Source organism: Sebastes fasciatus, chromosome 13 (assembly GCF_043250625.1).
Source record: "Sebastes fasciatus isolate fSebFas1 chromosome 13, fSebFas1.pri, whole genome shotgun sequence".
NCBI classification, from domain to species: Eukaryota; Metazoa; Chordata; class Actinopteri; order Perciformes; family Sebastidae; genus Sebastes; species Sebastes fasciatus.
In genome coordinates this window covers 20,639,317-20,662,407 of record NC_133807.1, presented here as the reverse complement: position 1 = coordinate 20,662,407, position 23,091 = coordinate 20,639,317, and the positions used below count along the sequence as shown (strand labels likewise).

The 23,091-nt window shown below is 37.6% G+C and overlaps 2 protein-coding genes across 3 annotated transcripts; one reads left to right on the top strand and one right to left on the bottom strand.

Annotated features, from left to right (window-relative positions):
* Window positions 1-175: 175 nt before the first annotated feature.
* On the bottom strand, window positions 176-5,678 carry nudt1 (nudix (nucleoside diphosphate linked moiety X)-type motif 1). The gene is made up of 4 exons (XM_074656116.1): window positions 5,532-5,678; window positions 5,254-5,413; window positions 2,862-3,007; window positions 176-1,127 (listed from the first exon to the last, which is right to left on the bottom strand). Exons 2-4 carry the CDS (start codon window positions 5,403-5,405, stop codon window positions 955-957), a joined length of 471 nt encoding a protein of 156 aa, XP_074512217.1. The 5' UTR covers window positions 5,406-5,413; window positions 5,532-5,678; the 3' UTR covers window positions 176-954.
* Window positions 5,679-6,361: 683 nt separating this feature from the next.
* On the top strand, window positions 6,362-9,892 carry mrm2 (mitochondrial rRNA methyltransferase 2). Of its 2 annotated transcripts, none has more exons than XM_074656063.1 (2): window positions 6,362-6,765; window positions 8,733-9,892. In XM_074656063.1, the coding sequence occupies exons 1-2, from the start codon at window positions 6,453-6,455 to the stop codon at window positions 9,161-9,163; spliced, it is 744 nt and encodes a 247-aa protein (XP_074512164.1). In that variant the 5' UTR covers window positions 6,362-6,452; the 3' UTR covers window positions 9,164-9,892. The 2 variants fall into 2 exon arrangements, with proteins under 2 accessions (XP_074512164.1, XP_074512165.1); XM_074656064.1 differs by having other exon boundaries at window positions 6,364-6,747.
* Window positions 9,893-23,091: the final 13,199 nt, after the last annotated feature.

Here is a 23,091-nt window from a genome sequence, read left to right as displayed (position 1 = left end):
ACTTTCTACTTTTTTGATATTTGGCATAAAAACAATCGTGCACATTGTATTTTTCTTAAAAACTAATCAAAGGGACAGTTTGCCGTATACAGTATGGGCTCACGTTACCTCACAAACTGATATCATCTCAAATACACCAAACTGACTGTTGAAATGAATGACGCCAACATGCAAATCAGGAAATGTGCACATAGTTCAACTTTTATTTTATAAAAGAAACAGTAACACTGTGCATACAGTATGAAACACACTTGTTTTGGCAAGAAAAAAAATATCAGGAATGAAGTTAACTTGCACAGAATATGAAATCTAGTAAAATTATGACTGTAGATATTGTAAATATTTTATTAAAGAAATTGTGTTAAATCAATTATCCTGAAAATAAAATAACAGAATGGATATTTCTGTCAGTATACTGCTGCTTTCATTGATTTTTATTTATTATGTGTAGTAGGGCTGCCCCCTCTTAGTCGACTAATCGGTCGTTTTGGTCTTAGTCGACTGAGATTTCTTTAGTCGAGTAGGCATTTCTATGTTTTTTCATGCTGAATGACTTATTTCCAAGAAACTTGTGAGAACATCTCTGGTTAACGCAGGATTTAAAGTGATGCTTTTGTGTGATTCTTTGTGGAGAAACTCCGTTTTACAGATCTGTCGATTAAAACAACTAATCGATTAGAATCGTATGGGAATTTCTCTGGTGGAGGACAGCCCTAACGTGATGTGTTAAAGAAGAAAAAAGAGTTCAATATCAATACGTTCCAGTCATTTTACATGTAAACACTCTCCATGTACAGTTAACGTGGTTTAAGTCCTCAGAGTCTCGCCGTTTCCTCCCACAAGTGAACAACAAACGCTGAACAGTGGGATTACTTCAGCATTTAAAGAAGAAATTGGAAAGGCTGCTGCTTTTTTTTGTGGCACTCTTAAATGTCCTCAGAAACGCAGGTCGTCTCACAGTTCCTCCACCTCTTCCAGTTTATGGCTGAGTATCACATCGTGACCCTGAAACTTAAAGTATCCAACAAATTTCTTCTTCTGGAGCATCAGCGGGAACCACAGGACGTCATCAGCCCACATCTGACTGAAAGGAATTTGGTCATTTTCGAACCACTGAGGCCGCATTTCTAGAAAACAATAGAGAAAATAATTAGTAGACCTCCCTAAGAATAAATACTAAATAATTTGAGCTGTTGCAGAAGACTGAAGAAGCCTCATTTTAACTTTGGCTGAAATTCTGAAATTATTTGGATTTTTGTCCCTCATGTCTTATATTGGAGTTGTGCTATGAGGAGACTTATTACTTATAGCCAGTATGGAGAGGAGGAATCATTAGAGTGAGAAATTACTCTTTGAATGTACAGCACATTTATAATAAATCAATAAATTTAATAATTAATAAATACATTTAAAAAAATTCAATGAATAATAAATAATTTTAAAATAAATTTAAATTGATAAAAAATAATTGCAAAAATAAATAAATATATTTAAGTTGATAAAAATAAATAAAAGAAAATATAAGAGTAGCTAAATAGGGGAATTAATACAAAGATGTCAATATATATTTATGTTACATTTTATCAATTAATGAATGCCTTTATTTTTAATATTATATTTGGTACATTTAATGACATAAATTTATTTATTTTATTTTATTCATTTATTTTAATTTAGTTATAAAAGTATTTTATTTATTTATTTTTGATTTTGGCAGGTTCTGTCCTCCGCAGTATGGGCAAAAAATGTGAACCAGTGCTAACAATAGATGCATAATTCTTTTCTTTAGAAGTGAATAAAAGAACCACGAGATTTTAAACTGTGGAAATTTATAAAATGCACAATTTTAGGGGGAAATTTAGTCTCTCTTTTAAAAACAAAAGAGGAAACTTTGGTATTCATTTCCTTACTAAAAGAAAGGACTTTCCACTGCGGCTTGGCTTCTCCTGTAACTACACTGTCACAAAATATGTAGCTAATGTTGAATAAGTTAGAAAATGTGATTTCTGTTGCTCAGGCTGCTTCTGAAACTTTACACTTTAAGTCATACTAGTCTCAAAGCTTCAGCTGTTTCTCCCCATCCTGTCAAATCAGCTCCACATTCACACTCTTTTCACCGACTTCGGCACATTTCATTTCAGCTTTTTCCTCCATTTATCTCTTCAACCTCTTGTCTGTTTCTTCTCTTGACCTCCAGACTCTTTGGTTGAGTGCTGCACTTTGCTGCGTGTCTTTAAACGTCACCCAGTTGACCTTGACTAAACTCTCAGGAAACACAAATCACTGCAGGTCTCTGCATTCCTTCTGTCGAGGGCCTCTTCTGCTTTCCTTTGTGTATTTACAGTCCTTTAAACTTCACCACTGAGAGCGTACTTAAAGATTCTTCCCCTCCACTAATACGCTCTCTCTGCTCACTGTCATGTCTGTGAGGAAGTTCCCAGAGAAGTGTTTCAACCAATTTACTTAGAAGGATCACTGTGGTCTATTTGGTTTTAGAAAGTTGAACCGAAAACTGTGTTGATTCTCAGAAGACCTTTAGGGACAATACACAACTGTAATTGCCATGACGCCTGGACCGGCGTTTGGATAACAGAAAAGGAAGTCCTGATTAAGGGGAACCAAAATTGAAACGAGAACTTTTTTGCAGGATCACATGTTGTTTTTTTACACATCAGTTACTTTGAATTAGGTACACAACAACTGTGTGTGTGAGTTCCTCTTCAACCCCAAAGTGCAGGAATTTTTGTTACTGAAAAAGCATTAACCGTGTTAATGCTATTCCACAGTGTCATTCCACAGGTATTCCACTATGATAATGATTTTCCTATAAACATAAAACCCTGAAAAAATGGAAATCACACCTTCCGACTCTGTTGGTTCTCCATTATAAGTGTCGGCTCTGAAAACGTGGACGTCCAGCAGCTCTGTTTCTCCAACAAACTCAAATGTGATGTGTCCGACCTTCTCGAGAGCATCCACCGTGAGACTGCTTTCTTCTAGCAGTTCTCTAAAAATGAAAACACCAAATTAATAATTGATGAGGTGGATTTTAAAACATAAGCTCACAGTACACTTCACACAGACACTAAAAGCAAGTAAAGTGATGATATCAGTGTTTCCCCAGACAGAGGATCTATTTGTGTGGCAAACAGACACAAAATAATGTTTCTACTGAGTCAACTACATTCAACGATGAAGACAGTGAGTTTGCAAATATAATTTTTTTCCATATTGTTTATTTTCTGCTTTTTCTGCTATTTTTCCTTTAAGGGCTGCCCCCTCTTGTTAGTCAATTAGACGATTTCATGCTGAATGACATTTAAGAACATTTATTTGCAGACGACTTTCAACGCTCCTTGGAGTTCCCCACCAACACTACTTGACCTTTAAAGTGTAGGAATTTTAAGTCCTTTTAATATTATTTTTGGTACATTTAATGGCAAATTAATTTATTATGTCATTTATTCATTTTTGGATTTTGGAAGCCAAAGTACTCTCTTTTGTTTTTAAAAGAGAGACTAATTTTCCCCCCTAAAATAATTTTTTTTTAAAAATAAATTTCCAGCGTTTGAAATCTTCTGGTTTATCCCTTTGTAAAGAGAATAATTATCCGTCCACTGTTGACTGCTGGCACTTAAAGGGTAGGTTCACATTTTTTGAAGTCTGTTTCAACACAATATTCGCATGCCCATACCATGGAGGACAGAACCTGCCAAAATGAAAACTAAAGAAAAAAGTAAATCACTCGATGACTAAATTAATATGCCATTAAATGTACCAAAAATTATATTAAAAATAAACATAGGCATTAATTAATTGACAAAATGTGACATAAATTGATATTTGTGCTTTAATTTGTTCCTTTATATTTACCTTTGTATTAATTACCCTATTTATGTACTATTCTATTTAATATTCCCTTTTATTTATTTATTTTATGAACTTAAATGTATTTATTTTGATTCATGTAAAATGTATTTTTAAATGTATTTTTTATTTATTTAAATTTCATTTTTACATTTTTTTTATTCATTTAAAATAACTTTTTTGTATTCATTTAAAATGTATATTTAAATGTATTTATTTAATATTTATTTATTTATTTTGTATAAATGTGCTGTACATTGAAAGAGTAAGCGGTCTTAATTGGTTAAATTCCTACCCTTTAAGATGTTTGGTGGTCTCCTTTGAGGGAAGTAGTGTTGGTGGGAAAACCACCGAGCATCGAAAGTCGTCTGCAAATAATTGTTCTTGAACGCACCATTCTGTCAGATTTTATTAATCTAAATCCTCCTCTGATCTACCATGTTAAGTACTTATTTCTTAATTATCGTCTCCCTTTTTACGTTGTCATTGTCCTGCACAGAAAGCAAAGCTAAATAGTAAAACATTGATGAACATCTTATATCTTAAAACCTCAGAGACCTGTCTTAATTTAGTTTTAGCTGAACGGCACATACAGTTCAGAAAGTACATGCACACCAATGGATTCTGTCTAAATGTTTTGAGTCTTGATTTAAGACATTTTCTTTAGTTGTTTCATCAAGTTAACAGCCAACGCAGCATCACAACATATTTCTACTGATACAAAGAACTAGAATTGGTCTCTTGTTTCCTCCAATACTGTCTGGCTTTTGTTCAAAAGTATAACTAACATAGCCTTGAGATATTTCTGATTTATTTAGCATTCCAATATTCTTTACACAAAGCAGCAGGTCTCTCTTTCATATTTGAGAGAAAACATCTTGGGATGGGGCCTGATTGCCTTCAGGACTTCTTCCTTCCTTTAGCTTTGGAACAAACTTCCTGCTGGTGACTGATGATCCAGATTCAACATTCATTTAGTTTGTCAAGCTTACAAAGTACATGCAAATATTTTCTCCTTTTTCTATCCTCCTCCTTAACACTTGGACACTACACTGTCATTGCATATGCCGTTACATCAAAAATAGCCACATTGTTTGATTTTAAATGGAAAAACACAGTATTCATGTAAAATGTATTTTTAAATGTATTTTTTATTTATTTAAATTTTATTTTTACATTTTTTGTATTCATTTAAAATAACTTTTTATTTTTTGTATTCATTTAAAATGTATATTTAAATGTATTTATTCATTATTAATTAATTAATTTTTTTTTTAAATGTATTATCATTTTTTCTTATTATTTATATATTTGACCTGTGAACCCTGTGAAGTGCTTTGTGTTGAAGGGTCTCAAGACAACAACACTACACTGAGATGAATTTACCTCCTTGCACCCTCTTCAATAGTTTCTCCAGGCTGGACTTTTCCTCCAAACCCATTCCACTTCCCGGCCCCGAAGCCTCTCTTCTTCATGCCGAGCAGCACCCTGCCCGGCTGGACCACCAGCACCAGAGTCAGCAGCTTGGAGCTCAACATCTTCTCACCTGTGTGTGAGAGGAAGAAGTTAGAGATATAAACTCAGATGTAAACACTGTCTGCAGCAACTCTATACTGATGCTCTGTGCTGGATGAGCTCAGTCAGCTCTGATGTAACATCCTCACCTGATCACTTTCTGCTCTGCGACAAGAAAACAATCACAGAAGAAAACATGAAGTTATTATAGTATAAAAACAAGACTTCACGTTGTGACTCCCGCGTGCAGCACTCTAAACACGTCATCACATGACGCGCTGATCTGCAGTAGTCCGGATTGGTCTCATCACCACGTCACTCATCTGGATCCACATGAGTCCCATCATGTGTTACCTTGAATATGTTCGACTAGAAACTTCACAGGTTTACAGTTATTACCATCGTGTCCTCCAGTGAAACCCCTCACTTCAACTCACTTTACACACCTGTTAATTTATAATAATAATAATAATAATAATAATAATACCAATAATAATGATAATGATAATTAATTATTATTATTATTATTATTTACAAATAATAAACAGTATATTAATAAAGGAAGTACCTGGTATATGGTAATTATAGAAGAAATATATATATATATATATATATATATATATATATATATACTGTATATATGTGGGAGCAGTAGAGGTTGCATACTATAAAAATATTGAAATATTATATTATATAATATCAAAATATATATATATATTTTATATTGCACATATTGCATTGATTGAAGTATTGCACTTGTTTATTGCACTTTTTGTATATATCTATTTTTAAGCCAAAGGAAAATTACATTATTACAGTATTGTTGGTGGGGTGTGATGAATGCATGAAACACAATTTCCATATTTAGAAAGTATAGATCTTTGTGATTTTGAGCTCAAAGAAACATGACTATCCCAAGTAGGAACTGTTATTTTCAGTGTTTTGTAGTAAGGGGACACATATTAGTAGTACGCACCATCCATGTCTTTGAACCAATGGCGAGTTGTATTTTCACACATGCGCGGTTCACCGTCTGCTACACATGCGACCTTGCTCCATAGAAACTACAGATGATGTGGTGTTTATTCTGGTCCCAGAGGAGAGCTCTTCACTCCTCGCTGTGTTTACTGAAGAAGACAAAGAGTAAAAGTCCCGCCGAGCAGCGCTGGTTGCAGCGGCAGCTCAGAGACCCGTATGTCAAAGCTTCACACGCACAACACTACCGGTGCAGAAGCGCCTTCAAGCTGCTGGAGATAGATGACAGGTTCAGGCTGCTGCAGCCTGGATGCGGTGTGGTGGACTGCGGAGCAGCACCTGGAGCCTGGAGCCAGGTGGCAGTCCGGAGGGTCAACTCAGCCGGGACAGGTGACGGAGATGAGACAGGTAGAAAAAATAAACAGGGACACCAAAAAAAAGTTGTAATATTTCGAGAAAAAAGTCCTAATATTACGAGAATAAAGTCCTAATATTACGAGAATAAAATCATAATATTACAAGAAAAAAGTTGTAATATTTCGAGAAAAAAAGTCATAACTTTACGAGAAAAAAGTCGTAATATTACGAGAATAAAGTCGTAATATTACGAGAAAAATGTCATAACTTTACAAGAAGAAAGTCCTAATATTACGAGAAAAAAGTCATAACTTTACGAGAAAAAAGTCGTAATATTACGAGAATAAAGTCGTAATATTACGAGAAAAATGTCATAACTTTACAAGAACAAAGTCCTAATATTTCGAGAAAAAAAGTCATAACTTTACGAGAAAAAAGTCGTAATATTACGAGAAAAAAGTCATAACTTTACAAGAAGAAAGTCCTAATATTACGAGAAAAAAGTCATAACTTTACGAGAAAAAAGTCGTAATATTACGAGCATAAATTCATAACATTACGAGAAAAAAGTTGTAATATTACGAGAAAAGAGTCATAACTTTACGAGAAAAAACGTCGTAACATAGACCCAAAACATTGATAAATAAAAATTAAAATGTAAACAAAAAAACAGTTACTCATTTCCACTAATCTTTTTAAAAATCCACAGGGAGCCACTGGAGAGGAGCTAAAGAGCTGCATGTGGCTCTGGAGCCGCAGGTTGCTGACCCCTGTACTAAACCAAAGCAGTATGTGAAGCTTTGTGATCCTCAGGTGTTGTTGAGGCTGTGTCATAGAGAGTATGATTCAACTCTTCTGTTCATTCCAGTTAATTTAGGTATAAATAGACTGAAGTTGTTCTATGTGATCCTTTATTGGAGAATGAACTTTTATTTATTAGTCAACCCCTGTAAATGTCACAATTATTGCAATGCTTTTGACTTTAATAAGCAAAAATATCATACATATCCTTCTGACTGCAGTCATCCCTGGAAGAATAAATAATACTGGAGAAACTATTTGACAGATTTTTCAAGATAATCAAGTTCATAATGACTAAGATACACTAAAATGTTACGTACATTCATTATTTCAACTTCAAAAAATTGATTAGAGGATAAACCCCTTGAGATGCACCATCTTGTTTACAAGGGAGCACAACACATTGAAGTTAACAAACATTTAAGCACATAAAAAATAATAATGATAATAAATTAAACAAAAATTCAACAACAAAACAATCAAACATAGTAACATCAACAAGGACCTACAAATAAAGGCTCTCCCTCCATCCCATCACATCCCAAACCATCCCAACATAACATGTAAATAATGAACATAAAAACAATAATGAACATAATAATACAATTATTGTACTAATTGATTATACTTATGTATGTCCGAGTTAATGGCATGTTAGGGAACAATAACAGTTCAAAAGGCCGGAGCTGTAGTACGTTATGAATTATGTATGTTTTGATAATCCTCATTGTGTTATCATTATTAGATTAATGAACGCTTTGGAGTTCTTTCTGCACAAAATAATCAATAAATCATTATGTACAGCAATGAGAGAGAAATTTAACAAGTTTTAGTCATCATAAAGCATGACTGTAGTTGACCTCTAAACTTTATATAATTGCAGGAAACAAGTCAGAAAGCCACATCGATGTTCTGCAGGCTTATAGTATCTGAACACTGCAGCTTTAATTGGTATGCATTGCTCCCGGCTTGTGACCTCAGGTCGTATCTGAATTGTCACAAACAAGAATTAACCTGCGTTGACTGGCTTGATTGAATTGAATATAATAATGACGTGGATGGGTTTACATTATAGTTACTTGAAAGGTGCATCTCATACAGACGCTAAAGGGTGCTTTTGTGTCGGTATGAGACGCCGAGGGGCGGAATGAGAACCGTCTGCACTCATGTACCACAGAAATATCTTCTTTTAATTGAAATGTTTTCTTGCGTCCCAGATTCAGCGTTACCACGTGGTACAGTTGTTGGCGTTGACCTGCTGAACATACAACCTCTGGACGGTGCTCACTTCCTGCCCTGTCACGATGTCACCGACCCCGTCACGCACGCCAAACTGCTGGAGCTGCTCCCCAGCGGCCAGGCTCACGTCATCCTGAGCGACATGGCGCCCAACGCCAGCGGCTTCCGGGAGATGGACCACGAGAAACTCATCACCATGTGTTTTTCTTTGTTAGGCTTGGCTGAGAGGATTTTACAGCCGGGGGGCTCTCTGCTTTGTAAATACTGGGACGGGATCCTCGCTCATAAACTCCAGGAGAAACTCTCCGGTGTGTTCAGCAGCGTTCAGACTTTAAAGCCAAACGCCAGCAGGAAGGAATCAGCTGAGAGATATTTCCTCGCTAGAGTGTACAGAAAGCCAGTAAAATGATCATAGCTGTCTTTTAGTTTTCTAATGTGCATCCTAAAAGGAACAACTTTTCTGCAGACTGTGTTTTTTGATGAGTGAACATGAAGAAGAGGTTTACTTTGATCAAAAGGTGGCACTGTTGAGGCATCGGTGAGGCTCACAGCTGCAGGCGCAGACACATTAAACACTGCTGGTGCTGATTTCTATCCCTGCAAACTTAACACAGTGGCAGCAGTGAATCAGTAATATGTAAACCTATGCAAGAAGCATCAGTGTGATATTCCTCAAGAGCCCGGTTTTCTCTCAACTTATTGTTTGCCCCACAGTGTTTGTTCTACACAGTCAGTTTGGTATTTGCTTTGTTACAGAAAGTCATTTACCAGTTCTGCTTATGCTAATAACTTGCACTGCCAGCCATGTAGAAATATGTAATCATACTCTCATTGAGAGCTTCTGAAGGGAAGGCCTAATGCAAAGTCACATACAGCATGACTAATGGGAAGTGGGATGATGCTGAAGCTTGGCACGCTGCAGGTGTTGTCGGGCTCTGCTCTCTGAGACGTCCATTTCCTGTGAAAAATATTTTCAGCCCAGTAGACAGATTTCCTCTTAAGATCTTTAAATCACTGTGTTGGACACTTTGGAAAGTATTTTTCTTTTGTTTCTGTGCTTTTTCATATTGATTCGATTCTAGTCTGGCCGGAGCTCAGATTCCACTGGAAATGAAATAAAAGGATGTTTCTATCAAAACTGCATTACGAAAGACACAACTCATATATCTGATGTCACAGAGATCTGTATAGGGTTTCACAGTATGGCCTTGCAAATATAACATTGTTATTTATACAATCTTTACTTTACAGTTCAGTGCCTCTATTTATCAGGGATGTAGCACGGACATTTGGGTCCTGTGCATGCCGTCTCAGTGGGCCCCCCTTCCCTTCTTAATACATCCTTTCTCATGTATGTATGCACAAAATATTTTTTTGGGCAGTTTATGCCTTAATTGTAGCCAACAGTAGAGAGATGACAAGACAGAGAGAGATGGGAAATGGCACTCCCATGTACAAATAACTAACGGCTGGGCTATATAGGACGCAAAAGCAGTGCGTGTGCGTCGCGGAACCGCCTGCTTTTTATTTCGGGGCCCATGTTAACAGGTTAGAGCAGCCACACAGCCCGCGCATGTCTGATTCCAGGTCAAGATAGACAGTGAAAATGACCGTATATTGACATCATACCGGCAACATTACTACAGTTTCAATGTCCATATCTGTAGAATATGTCACAGACATGGACAAAGGAAAAAAAAAAGATTTTTAACACAACTCTTCCTGTTTCCGTTTCAAAATAAAATCCCTCGGCATTTTTTTTCTGCATACAGAATTCCTTCATTTGTTAACGCAAGGCTTTTATTCTGAAATATTTGCAGGACAGTGTTGTAGTAAATGCAGTGACTTGCACGGCTTCATAAATTAATAGAGTACCGGCTTTTAATCATGGATTATTACTATTATTTACAAATGAGCACACGCTTCTTAATTAACCTTTTTCTGTCTAAAATAAATATAAATTAAATTTATAATGAAATGAAATGGCCATTATGAAAAGCGTACTCCATGTAGAAAGAAACGGCTATCAGCAGCAGAAATGCTGCCGGTGTGGACATCGCATGCGTGAGAGACGCAGCCGTTCAGCGAGGTAGTCGTCATGCGTCCTATGTGACCCGGCCGTTACAATCAAACACATGTATTCTTAGCAGTAATCAATAATGACCTTTTCTGTACCACTTTTCAGCAGAGATACTTTTACTATGAGGTTTACTTGGAGTTTAAACAGATTATAACATTATTTCCTTCATGGCTGTCTTAATACGCCTTTGGCATAAGAAAAGGCAGAAAAAACCCATATAGACCTTTTTATAGATCGGAATTGCGTTGCTAGGCAACAGCTTGGTCCATGTTTACTTCCTGTCAGCTAATGTCATTCACATACACTGCAACCAAGGAACATATTGAACATTTACATATACATACACATTTATATATTCCTTGACTGCAACAGGGAATAAACTGGGACACATTTGTAATGTTTATGTTTAAAACTGTGAAATGGTATATATTTTTCTGGCCTCTACACTGAGAAAACATTACTGTATTTCATAATAAAAGACTAGTAAACAAGACTTGTTTTACAGTGCTAGCTAGTGTTCACCAATGATGTTTGATCTTTTAGCGTAAACTGCTGCAAATGGTTTTCTTGGTAACTCTTAGGAGACACTTTATGAGCTCACCTTGTCTCACATCCTCAGTAACATATGGAGCGAAGAGAAACGCTGCTTAATTCATCAGCAAGCTAAACTATGCTGCTACGTAGCTAGGTGCAAGCTATATATATGGGTGTTAGAAAATATTAATTACTTGAGTATTGCAATATTATATTTTGTGATACTGTATTGATTCTCAAAAGCACTATCGATTTTTGATTAATAGTTTAAATGCAAAGATTTGTGGCTCAGATTGCACAAAAAGTAGTGCTATGATGTTGGATGTTACTGTGATAAATGCAGATCCCACTGTTCTGATTGCATAAAAAAGTTAACTTTTAAATCAGATTTTATGCATATGGTGGTGTGTTCTTTATACTATGACATTTTTACTGAAATTATATTTTAAAAATCACAATAATTCACAATATATTGAATCATAACCCCTGTATCTTGATACATATCGTCAGATTACACAGCCCTAGCTACACAGCAGTATTAAACTACTCTGAAACAGCTGCTACTTGCAAGTCATTTCACTAGTCAATCTTTTGAAAGGTTTTTGTTAGCAGCTGTTTTCCTTCAAATTATTATCATTAATATCTTGCTTTTTCTCTTTAGACATGATTGCCTGAAAGTCTTTGAATCCTCTGCAAAAGCATGCAATTACTGTGGTTTAACCTTACTGCTAGTGGAATAAACCATCTGCAGCTCGTAGAGGGGGGAGAACCCCACCAGAGCCTCCAACATTGTTTTACAAAGAATAATCTGTTGAACTAGTTTATTTAGCCACTGATAATAGTTGACTAATGAGGCTGATAATGTCAAATTAAAAATTACAGATAGAAACAAACTTTTAATTCCAGGCTTGTTGAGTGCCCTCTGTGTGTTTGAACCCCCAGTGGTTCGTTCCACCATTCCCCTCACTATGCAGCCGCCATTCACAGATTAATAGCAGGCCTGATAAGCAACACTTAGAGGATGTTATGTTTTATGGATGATGTGCATAATGCTTAGAGATAACCTTTTGAGAACAGGTGATTGTATATCTGTACATTTAGAAAAAAAAAACGGAAGTCAATAAGTACTTTTATTAACTTGCCTGTGTATTGTTCCTATTACTTTTCCATCTGAATACGTGTTTCCTGTAGCGTAACTGTAACTGAGCTCCTTCAAATTACTGATAAATTAGCTTTGTTATTGAAATCAGATTATTCCTAAATAGATTTTTAAAGTCTGATCATTCCACAAAATGAAAATTAGAAACTTAATCAAGTCTGAATTTGCATTTATGGCAGCAAAGGAAGAGATGGCTCACATGAATAAATTAATACAGCTGCTATTTAGCCTTTCTGTCTCAGGAGTGATGAGCAATACAGTATGAACTGAAACATTCATACTTCTTGGTTAAATAAACTGCGTTGAAGGGGGGACTGACCTCTAAATATGATTGTTTGGGATGAACGGGAGCAGCCATGCCCGTTGATGAAGCTGATAGTAAAAGATGTGAACAGATGACCAATTTTACTTCTCATTACTTGTTGATTATTCCGCGTTTTGCTATTTAGATTCAAATTATTCTAAAATTACTGTGGGATTTATGTTAATTCCACCGGAGCTGAGCACCGGGGCTCAGGATGAATGATGATTCATTCACAGGTTAATTCATTCTTCTCTGGCCAGCTGCAGGTTCAGATGTAAATATTAGTAAATGAAGAGAGAAAAACAGTCAGAGAGACGCAATTTTTAAATTCAGATTTGATGCTGTAATCGACTCTAATCGTTTGAATTTTGAAAACAAAATCTGCCGCACAAAAACCTCTTTGAATGGCTTTGATTTGTTTTTTTTGTTTTTTTGGTACATGTTTTTTGTGCACTTTAAAGGAAACACATGAAAAACTCACTTTTTCAGTGATTGTGCACATACATTTGGGTATTTGAAATGCCTACCAACCAGTGGGCAACTCCGAGGTCTGAAAAGTGAAGTCAATGCTGAAGTGCCTTAAACTTGCATTCTTTCTAACAGCCAGCAGGGGGCAACTCCTCTGGTTGCAGAAAGAAGTCTGATTGTATAGAAGTCTATGAGAAAATGAGCCTACTTCTCACTTGATTTATTACATCAGTAAACATTGTAAACATGAGTTTATGGTCTCAATCGCTAGTTTCAAGTCTTTTTCAATACAGCATGATGTTCATTTAGTAAATTATGGTCCCATTTAGAGTCAAATAGACCCTAAAGCAGGGTATGCTTTAGGGGTGACTACGTCCACTTCTTATACAGTTTACAGTTGATGCTACCGACCCACAAACTGTGAAATAAGACAACACAGTCAGTTCTTTGTGGGCTGCCTAGATCAGAAAACATGCACAAAAATTGAGAACTACCTTTGCAAAGGTGCTCCATATTTTTCTCACAAGCCAATCAGAGCAGACTGGGCGTTTTCGGGAGGGGGGCTTAAAGAGACAGGCGCTAAAACTGAGCTTTTCAGACAGAGGGTGAATACAGGTATATTCAGACAGACAGTATAATAAAAATAATGTGGTTTTGAACATTAAAGCATGTAAACATGTTCTAGTAGAAACCCAAAATACAAGTATGAACCTGAAAATGAGCATGATATGTCCCCTTTAATAGTGCAATGCTATTCAGGATATCAAGGGTGACACTAACAGCTTATATAATTTTGTTTAACAATATCACATATTCCAATATTGGTTGGTAAAATATGAAAATATTTAAGTTCCTTCTTCTGTCAAGTTATTTGCAGAGGTGATTTATGATCAAATTATGAGGATGAAAATGAGGATAATCAGCTGCCACTTAGTGTCACCTTAATCCGGTACTACCTGGGAATTTCTGTGCATAAACACACAGTCTTTGGGACGAATGTGATTTTATTTTATGAATAAAATTGTGTTCACTCGAGTGAGCTCTTAATAGATACATCCGCCTCGTCCTGTGTGCTCTGGCGTTATTTGCTCTGGTGTCAAAGGCCTGCAGAAGACATGAAATTACAAAAGCTCAGAATTGATTTGTTCCCCCGCATGCATGCTTTTATAAAAACTGTATGGCTGCTGGACCTTGGAGGGATTTTAGAAAATGTCAGAAGCAAACTAGCAAATCTAATGTAAAACTTGGTACATTTTGTAAAAGAAGGAATGTTCTTTTAAAATGTTAATCTTTTCAAATTATGAATTAAATCTTTTTAAATGTTGCTCCATCTCTATAATAAAACAAACAGTCTCTAATATCAACACAGTGGAAGTGGAAGAAATTGACAGGAAATTAAAGAAATGGTAATATCATCTCTAACCATCGTGCCATTCATTCCCTTGGCTGACCTGAGCTGCCAAAATGAATTGCTCGTCTGACAACATTCATCATCCCCCGAGCCCGTCCCCGAATGTTAGCAGACTGAGCCAAGCAGGCATTCACTGACACAAAGTAATGACTACTATTATGATGATAATTTCATACCATCTTCACAGCTAAATGAATCTGAAATCTCAGGACGGTGTGACGACTGCAACTCTTTTTATTGGTGCCACTTTCAGTTTACGATGTCGGTGTTTTGGCAATCCATTTGACATAATCACGCTGGGAAATTTCTCTGTAAACAACTGAGTTACTCAGAAAATGTGTTTAAAATGAAGCATGCAATTCAAATATTCATGCCTGTTCAAACATGATGATGGAGCCACGGCGCTCCAGTGCATCTCACACCATGACGTATTAAAGTTTGCCAAAAAACTTCCAGGTGTTTTGTTTCTGGCTCTCTGGCGCTCATCACACAAAAGAGCCAGTGAATGATCAAACAATCTCTTCTTGATCTTTGCTTTTTCGTTGTGCACTTTCGTTGCGTCAGCCCTGCATAAAAATGTCAGGAACATTACTGCAAACCGGGTGAAGGATTGTTGTGGGAGGAGGGTTAAAGGGACGAGGCAGGAACAAAACACAGGCTACGGAGAACAAACAAAGCACAGGTTGCACTCAGTGGCACCATTTGCATCCTCGTATCAGCTCGGCCTGACATTTACCAGCGAGTATGGAAAGCGACTGCAGATGGAAACTGAAAGCTAATGACCTTATATTAACATTCTTACTGCCAATATGGATTTCCTTCATGTATCAGACGTTTTAAGTTTACAAGGTTTTGGCAAAGAAGAACCTCTGTCAAGCATCGACAGAGTTGATGTATGGTAGAGAAAAAGGGAGAGGAAGATGTTGATCATGTAGTGTTAGTTCTTTCTTATGTCTTCGTTGCATTTGCACTCAAACTAGGGCTGCCCCTATTTGATCAGTTGACTAATTGGTCATTTTGGTCTGAGTCGACTAAGATTTCTTTAGTCGAATAATCATTTTTTATGCTTTTTTTTCATACTGAACTACTTATTTAACTTATAACGTATGAGCACATCTCTGGTAAAAGATTTAAAGTGGTGCTTTTTTGTGATTCTTTGTGGAGAAACTCAGTTTTACAGATCTATCGATTAAATCAACTAATCGATTAGCCGACAAAATCGAGTGTTAGTCGACTAGGAATTTCTTTGGTCAAGGACTGCCCTAACTCAAGCACACTTTTTCACACAACTTTTTCTTCCATTGACAAACTAACTAGTCACTGGCTGGCTGTCCCTGCGACCGGCTCTAGGAGTGTAAAGATGGCTCGCGGCTCCATAGTGCTCCTGTCGGCAACTCCCCTGACCTGTCAAGTTCTTCATAGATATAGACTCTTCATTTTGCTCTCAAAGTGCACCAGATTGATACCTTCAACTTTAAAATGTACCAAATCCTAGAGGGGCCGAGATCAACCCACCGCAGTCTCACAAAATCAAACTGGAAACGCCGGTGTAGCCTGTTGTAATTTGTAGCAGAGCAGGGGCGCATTTTGTTAATAATTACTAAAGCAAGCACAAATAAAAGTGATTTTGTGACAATTAACACCTTGGTGAGATTCACAAAACTTGGGCACGCACGGGCAAAAACATAAATCGGCGCCTGCGGCTTAAAGTGGTAGCTCTCTTTTTCAAAGCCTTTAAAACTATAGTATAGCTTTAAACCCTCTGGAGCTCATGAATAATAATGCTTCATTATCATCACCAGCTCTCCTTTGAAGAGCAGAAAGAAAAGACCAGTTATCAGTGTCTGTAAACACTTCAAGCATCTGTTAGATCTAAATATCATGTTTCCTATGAATTAGCTAATGAATTAGATGTTTTCCCTCGTTTGCTACACCCTCTTGTTTCTTGTGAAGACATTGTCCGTTTCTGATCCGCGCAAACCCAGATGACTTGTTTTGATCTAGATCTAAACTGCTCATTGGCTCATGGGTAACATATATAGATATATGATAGTTTAAGTAGACTATGAGGAGTCTTTCTTTCTGTTCCCACACAGCTTGGGCTGGGTCACAAACCACTGATGTTGTGACTTTAAAAAAACATATATCATTGCCTTCGTTTTGATAGTAGATAGTAGAGAGGTGACAGGAAATGAGAGGAGAGAGAGAAGGAATGTCATGCAATAAAGATCCGCGGGCAGATTGTTGCGATCGCACGATCAGTGTCGTAAATCCCCGAAGCCATCGTGACACCCCGATGATGTTGGTCCATTGAGACACTTGTTTGTGATTTTGATACAAACAAACTTGACTTGAGTTGACATGGCTGCAACGTTAGCAATTTCATCTTTATTTTACATCTCTGCAGTTAATGGTTGTGGGGCATTTTTCTTACCTCTAAGAGACATTTTTTTTTGCTGGTTCTTGGTGAACAAAGCAAGAAATGCCTTATCATCATTGAATGAATCATCATTGCTTCAGAGGAGGTAAAAGCAGAGCTATGTGCAATTTACTTCTGTTTAGGTGCTCTTTGCAAAGAGCAGAAATATGGAAGTTTTAATTGGCTTTTTGTTTTCTTTTCCATTTAATTAACTTGTCATTGGACAGCTGGGGAGATATCTACTGGGGAACGTGGGGCCGATCTGCTTGCTGGTGGATTGAAAAATGAGGAAATACTACTGGGAATGATGACTGGGCAGAAGACAGATGGTGCAAGGGCTAATTGTATGACATCTTACTTCGTGTAACTGTTTACATATTTACATATTGGATAGAGGAGGTTACATTATCTGGATTCCACCTCAGGCAAAATGTTAAAGAGGACCTATTATGCTTTTGTGCTTTTTCCTTTTCCTTTTTGTGTTATATAGTTTTTTGTGCATGTAAAAGGTCTGCAAAGTTACAAAGCCCAAAGTCCCCAACTGCAATGGGCCAGCTGACCAATCAGAGCAGACTGGGCTTTTTGGTGGCTCGAGCAAGACTCGGGCCAAACCGAGTATGTGGCCGGACCGTATGGTCAGTGTGAATTTGTGGCTGGCCGTTCAAGCGGTGACGTACTATATCCTGGAATGCACCTGATTGGTCCCTGATTTTCTGCTCGCAGTTTCAAACAGGTAACAACATTACGGCCTGCTCGTAAATGCCTGCTCGTTATTCTGTCTAAACAATCCATCAAAATCTACTTCTGAAAACATTTTAAGCAAGAAATAGGCTATGCCACTGTTGAGTCTCGTTTTATTTTAGAACTAGATTGCCTAGTTTGACAGCTTGGTACAAGTTTCGTGAGCTGGACGCGTCGCGCTGGACGGGCTCATTTGCATAACAGACTGTTCCTGCCTTTTCATTTTGAAAGAGCAACGGCCAATGAGGAAACTCCAACATTCTGCCGACCGAATGAGTGAGTCAGTCACTCAGTGACAGACTTTTGCGTTTGTAGGGCTGGCCCTCCGCAGTCCAGCCAAAAATAAAGTGTTTTTGAACATTAAGGCATGTAAGCATGTTCTAGTAGAAACCTAAAATACAACTATAGACCTGAAGATAATCATAGGTCCTCTTTAAAGTTGCTGATTTGCAAAGAAAACCCTGCAAATATTTTCTCATTTAATTTTGAAAAATGTGTGAGTTGATGTGGCAAAATTACACTTATACTTCCTCTATTTGCACCTTATGGAAGTCTGCTGGGCTGTAATTATATAAGGAAATATGATGATCAAATCCACGACTTTGAAGTAGATTTCACCCACTTAGCATCTCAGGTAATGACTGGAATCCCCCCTGGATTACTTAGAAAGTAAGAGCGGAAGCAGGGGAGTCTTTTGCAGTGAGCTCGCTCATTAATCTTTCCAAAGTTGCTGAAGGCAGAACTTGACATAGTTGTACAGCGGCTCCCCCTTATGGCTTCATGTCAGCACTGTATGGAGAGCCGGTTGTACAGCCAGCGGCGCCGTGTTGGGGGTTGTTTTTCTCAAGCAGAACGGGAGAGAGATCGGCCTGCATGCTCCCACGGTGCTCTACTGGTTGTTATGGTTGACTTGTCTCATTCCTGGAAGGTAAAACTTCACCTATTGTGCGAGTTGTCATTCTACCAGCAGGAGACGAACACAACACTTTTGGCAAAGCATCTAACAGTCTCTCAGAGAGGAGAGCAGCGGGAGGTTGATGAATGTAGAGGAAAAACATGTCCTCATTGTTATGCAAGAATTATACTTGGTACCTTTTTTGTTTTTTAGAGTTTTGGTGGATTCAAGCTGTGATTTGAAATATTCATACAATTTGCATATAATCCTTTGTTAACGTGGAGGACTTTTCAATTTCAAGATCAGTGTCAGTGTTGACATACAATTATCGATCAAAACAAACAACATATCACTCGCTCACTGCACACTCCATCCAGCTCATCATTGGACTCTTTTTAACAATTCCATGTGTATCTACAGTGTAAAATGATAACACATCCAGAGTCTCCAGGGAAATAGTCAACTGGTATTTATATATTCTGTATGTGCACAATTGTTGCTCTGGGATGTTTCTTGTTTTGCCGTATTGCCACACAGGAATCTGTAAAAAGCCTTTGAAGTGAACAATATAAGAATCTGTTTATGAGACACTCAGCCGGTTAGACTGTTATCAGGTCATTAAATGGGCGTTATCAGTGGTTATTAGCCTCATAGATGTGGGTCAGAAGGGGCCAGCTACACCCACTGGTAGGTTTTATCATCCATTCAACATGGGCTATCACTGAAGGAATAAAAGAAAACGACAGCGACCTCTAGCGACCGTAATAATGATGACAGGAGCAAAAACGGATGTTAGGCGCTGTAGTATAGCAACTAGGACTGTCAAAGTTAATGAAATAATAACGCATTAACGCAAATGAATTTTAACGCCACTAATTTCTTTAATGCATAAACGCAACTTGCGATTTTTAGGTTGTATTGAAACTAGACAACCTAAGGAATCCATTGGTACCAACTATGTCACAATAGCTTGTTGCGAAAGAGGTTAAATAATGTTCCAAAATAACGCTAAATTTTGGCGAGGAAAAAGAGGTATGTCCATTTTCAAAGGGGACCCTTGACCTCTGACCTCAAGATATATGAATGAAAATGGGTTCTATGGGTACCCACGAGTCTCCCCTTTCCAGACATGCCCATTTTATGATAATCACATGCAGTTTTGGGCAAGTCATAGTCAAATCAGTCATTGTTTTGTGTTGTTAATTGATTTCCAATAATAAATATATACATATATTTGCATAAAGAAAGCGTATGCCCATTCCCATGTTGATAAGAGTATTAAATACTTGACAAATCTCCCTTTTATTTTGAACAGATGAAAAACGTGACTAATTTGCAATCCTGCATTATCATGCAATTAATTGCTATTAAAACTTGTTGCTTTTAAGTTTCGCGTTCACTTTTACAACGTGTAGCAGGCCCCTACTGACCCACATCTATGAGACTTATTACAACTGATAACGCTAATGAGCTGATAACAGTCGAATCGGTGCGCAAAACAACAAGAGAAGGGTGCTTCAAATATATGTTTTTTCTATATTCTACAGCTTTGAAACAAATTGAAGACACAATATTCAAACACATTATTGTGAAAGGTATGAAAATAAGAAAAGAAAAAAGTCCACTGCAAGATGGATGAGTGTGGCGAAGCAGGGTAGAGCTGCGTTGTTGGTCAGGAGGCGGTGAGAGGTGAGGGGCGGCCTGATGAGACAACGAGCAACACCTGAGTCCCATTAACTCTCTATATCTGTCGCCGTCCTCCTGCACAGTCACTACGTATCTCCACTGCCTCACCATATGGTGGCTTCATCTTTTTCTGTTGGGGCTTTAGTTTATGAAAATAGTCTTTTTGCTGTCGTCCTTTTAATTTTTTTTTTTTCAGATGCAGGAGAGGCTCGGCAGGAGCCACCATTTTGAAAACGTCTTCTTTGTGACTCGCCTCCCTATGCAGGATGAGCGGCCTCTTTGTTTCCAATGTGATTGTTCTGATTTTGTTTCAGAATTGCTCTATCATCCATTTTCCTCAGCCTTCTGTTAAATAAAAGAACATCTCTTGTCATGGTCTTTTTGGTTTTGTGAAATAAAAGAGGAAAAAAAGAGCAAAGCAAAAAAAGAAAAAGAAAACATGTTGCCTGAAAAACAACTCTCTGGATTGTTATTCTGCAGCCTCTTTTTTCCAAGGGCACCATTTTAGTTTTACTGGACTTATTCAAGGTTGCTGAGATGGTAGAATAGGGAGAAGAAGAAATGCCTGGCATTATTAGTGTTTACTGTTAGGATAGTTTAATATTAGAAGCTGTACAGGACATAAGTTATGGATAATGTACAGCGAGCCGCTCATTGTTGTGAAATAAACCCTGACAGTGCGATACAGCACCCCGACCGCTGGTGGGTCATTTCACAACAATGACCGGCTCGTTGTACATTATCCATAACTTACCGCTGTGTCTCTACAGTAGCCCAAAATGGATAAATCTGACTCTGTTAACTTTTCCTGCTTGGACTGGAGTCGATATCGTTACTCCCTCCCGTCGCCGCCGCTCTCTCTCTCTCTTGCTTCACCATTCACTTCCCACATACACACACAATCTAAGCACTGGCTCTGCTCCAAATGACCGAAGCTACTCTTACAACAACTGGCTCTAGAGAGGGCAATTCACGTTTTTGCGTCGTCCAACGTAGCTCTCCAACACGCTTGGCACATGGGAGAGGCTTCAGTTGGTTGCAATCTCCCTGCCTCACCACGAGATACCATCAGATCCTACACACTGGACCTTTAACACACAGACACCAGAGTGGCGTAGCCTCATCTCATGTTACTCGCAAAAAAAATCCTAAAATGTTGAACTATTCAAAAATCAGTCATTGCTACTAGTTCCTGTTTGCTCAGCTGGTCCTCCATGGGGTAATTCAATGTAGCTCTCAATCCGCCTACACTTAGTGGAAAGTACATTTATGTATGCATACACACATATGCATCACATGCTCATATTAGTGGTAAAGATTTGATACAGGAAAGAGCAGGAAAGTCAAGCCTTCCCTATCTCACTTGATGTATTGTATAAAGGCATGGTAGATTAGATAGAGAATAGATTAGAATTGATTTTGCAGAAGAATACGTAATCTATTCATCAGATTTAGTCCTAAGTATATTCTTAATTTTCACTATATTATGGTATTATAAAAGGCTGTCCACCCTTTACGGGACTTTCTTGGTTCAGACTCCATAACAACCTCCGTTAGGACTGTTTTGCAACCACATCGCTGCTGTTTCTCACATGCGGTGATAGCAAATTATGCCAGATAATTTCCTTTATAAAGTCTTAAACTAAAACTAATGGAACCTAATAGTGAAAAATCACCATTGTCAAGGCAGCCAAAATGAAATGACCTCTCATCACCACAATAACTGTGCAGGTCAAGCCGTCCTTGTCTTTTTCTGCCTTCAGTTTGCCTTCCAGATAAACGCAGACTCACAAATGAAACCATGAAACATCCTGTATGCACAGTACAAGTGCCTCATGTATTTGCATTACATAATGTGTGATTATGTGTCAGGATTATGTATTTCATGCATTTTGATGACTCAAATGAGCAAATGCAAATGTTTCAATGCATAGATTCCCAGGAAACGGTTTATTTGAATGTCTCTTCTGGTTGTGTTGATTGTGTGTTTCTTTGTGTCACATAACTGTGTTGCAAATTGTCCAGGATTATCTTAAAAAACATATCTCAATGTTTGATTAGAAGTTCTATCTCCAGAGGTTTGTTTGCATGAACACTCTTTTATAATCAATGTTTCTAACTCGCAATGTGACCACAACTGATTCCTGCCACTTACACAGTAATGCGGAGCAGGAGTTGACTAATTGAAGTCTCTTATCTCCCGGTGAAAATGATCTCAGCTCGACAAAGAACAGACTTCCTCTGTGATAGCGTTTCCTGTTCTTTTATTTAGTTGGTCTGTGCAGCAGGTGCAGGAACCGGAGGCGCAGTCTGTCCTCAAGGTTTGGTGTACATACCGCTTATTAAGAGATTTTATATTCATGTGAGTGCTCTGCTGTGACATTGTGGCCACTACATGGGATGCATCAGAATACATGTATTATATTCATAATCAGTTCTTATTTCTTAGTCCAGCTGCTCTATGTATGAAACTATGAATATTAATACTTAAATAAATCAACCTGGATGAAAACAATATACCTGAAATATCAAGTGTTAGACACTCGAGCAGCGTGGCTCCATGAATATTGGTAGATTGGTCCACCAGTGGCCTCACCAGATGAGGTCAGAATTTTAATTTGTCCAGTGATTTAGTTTGTG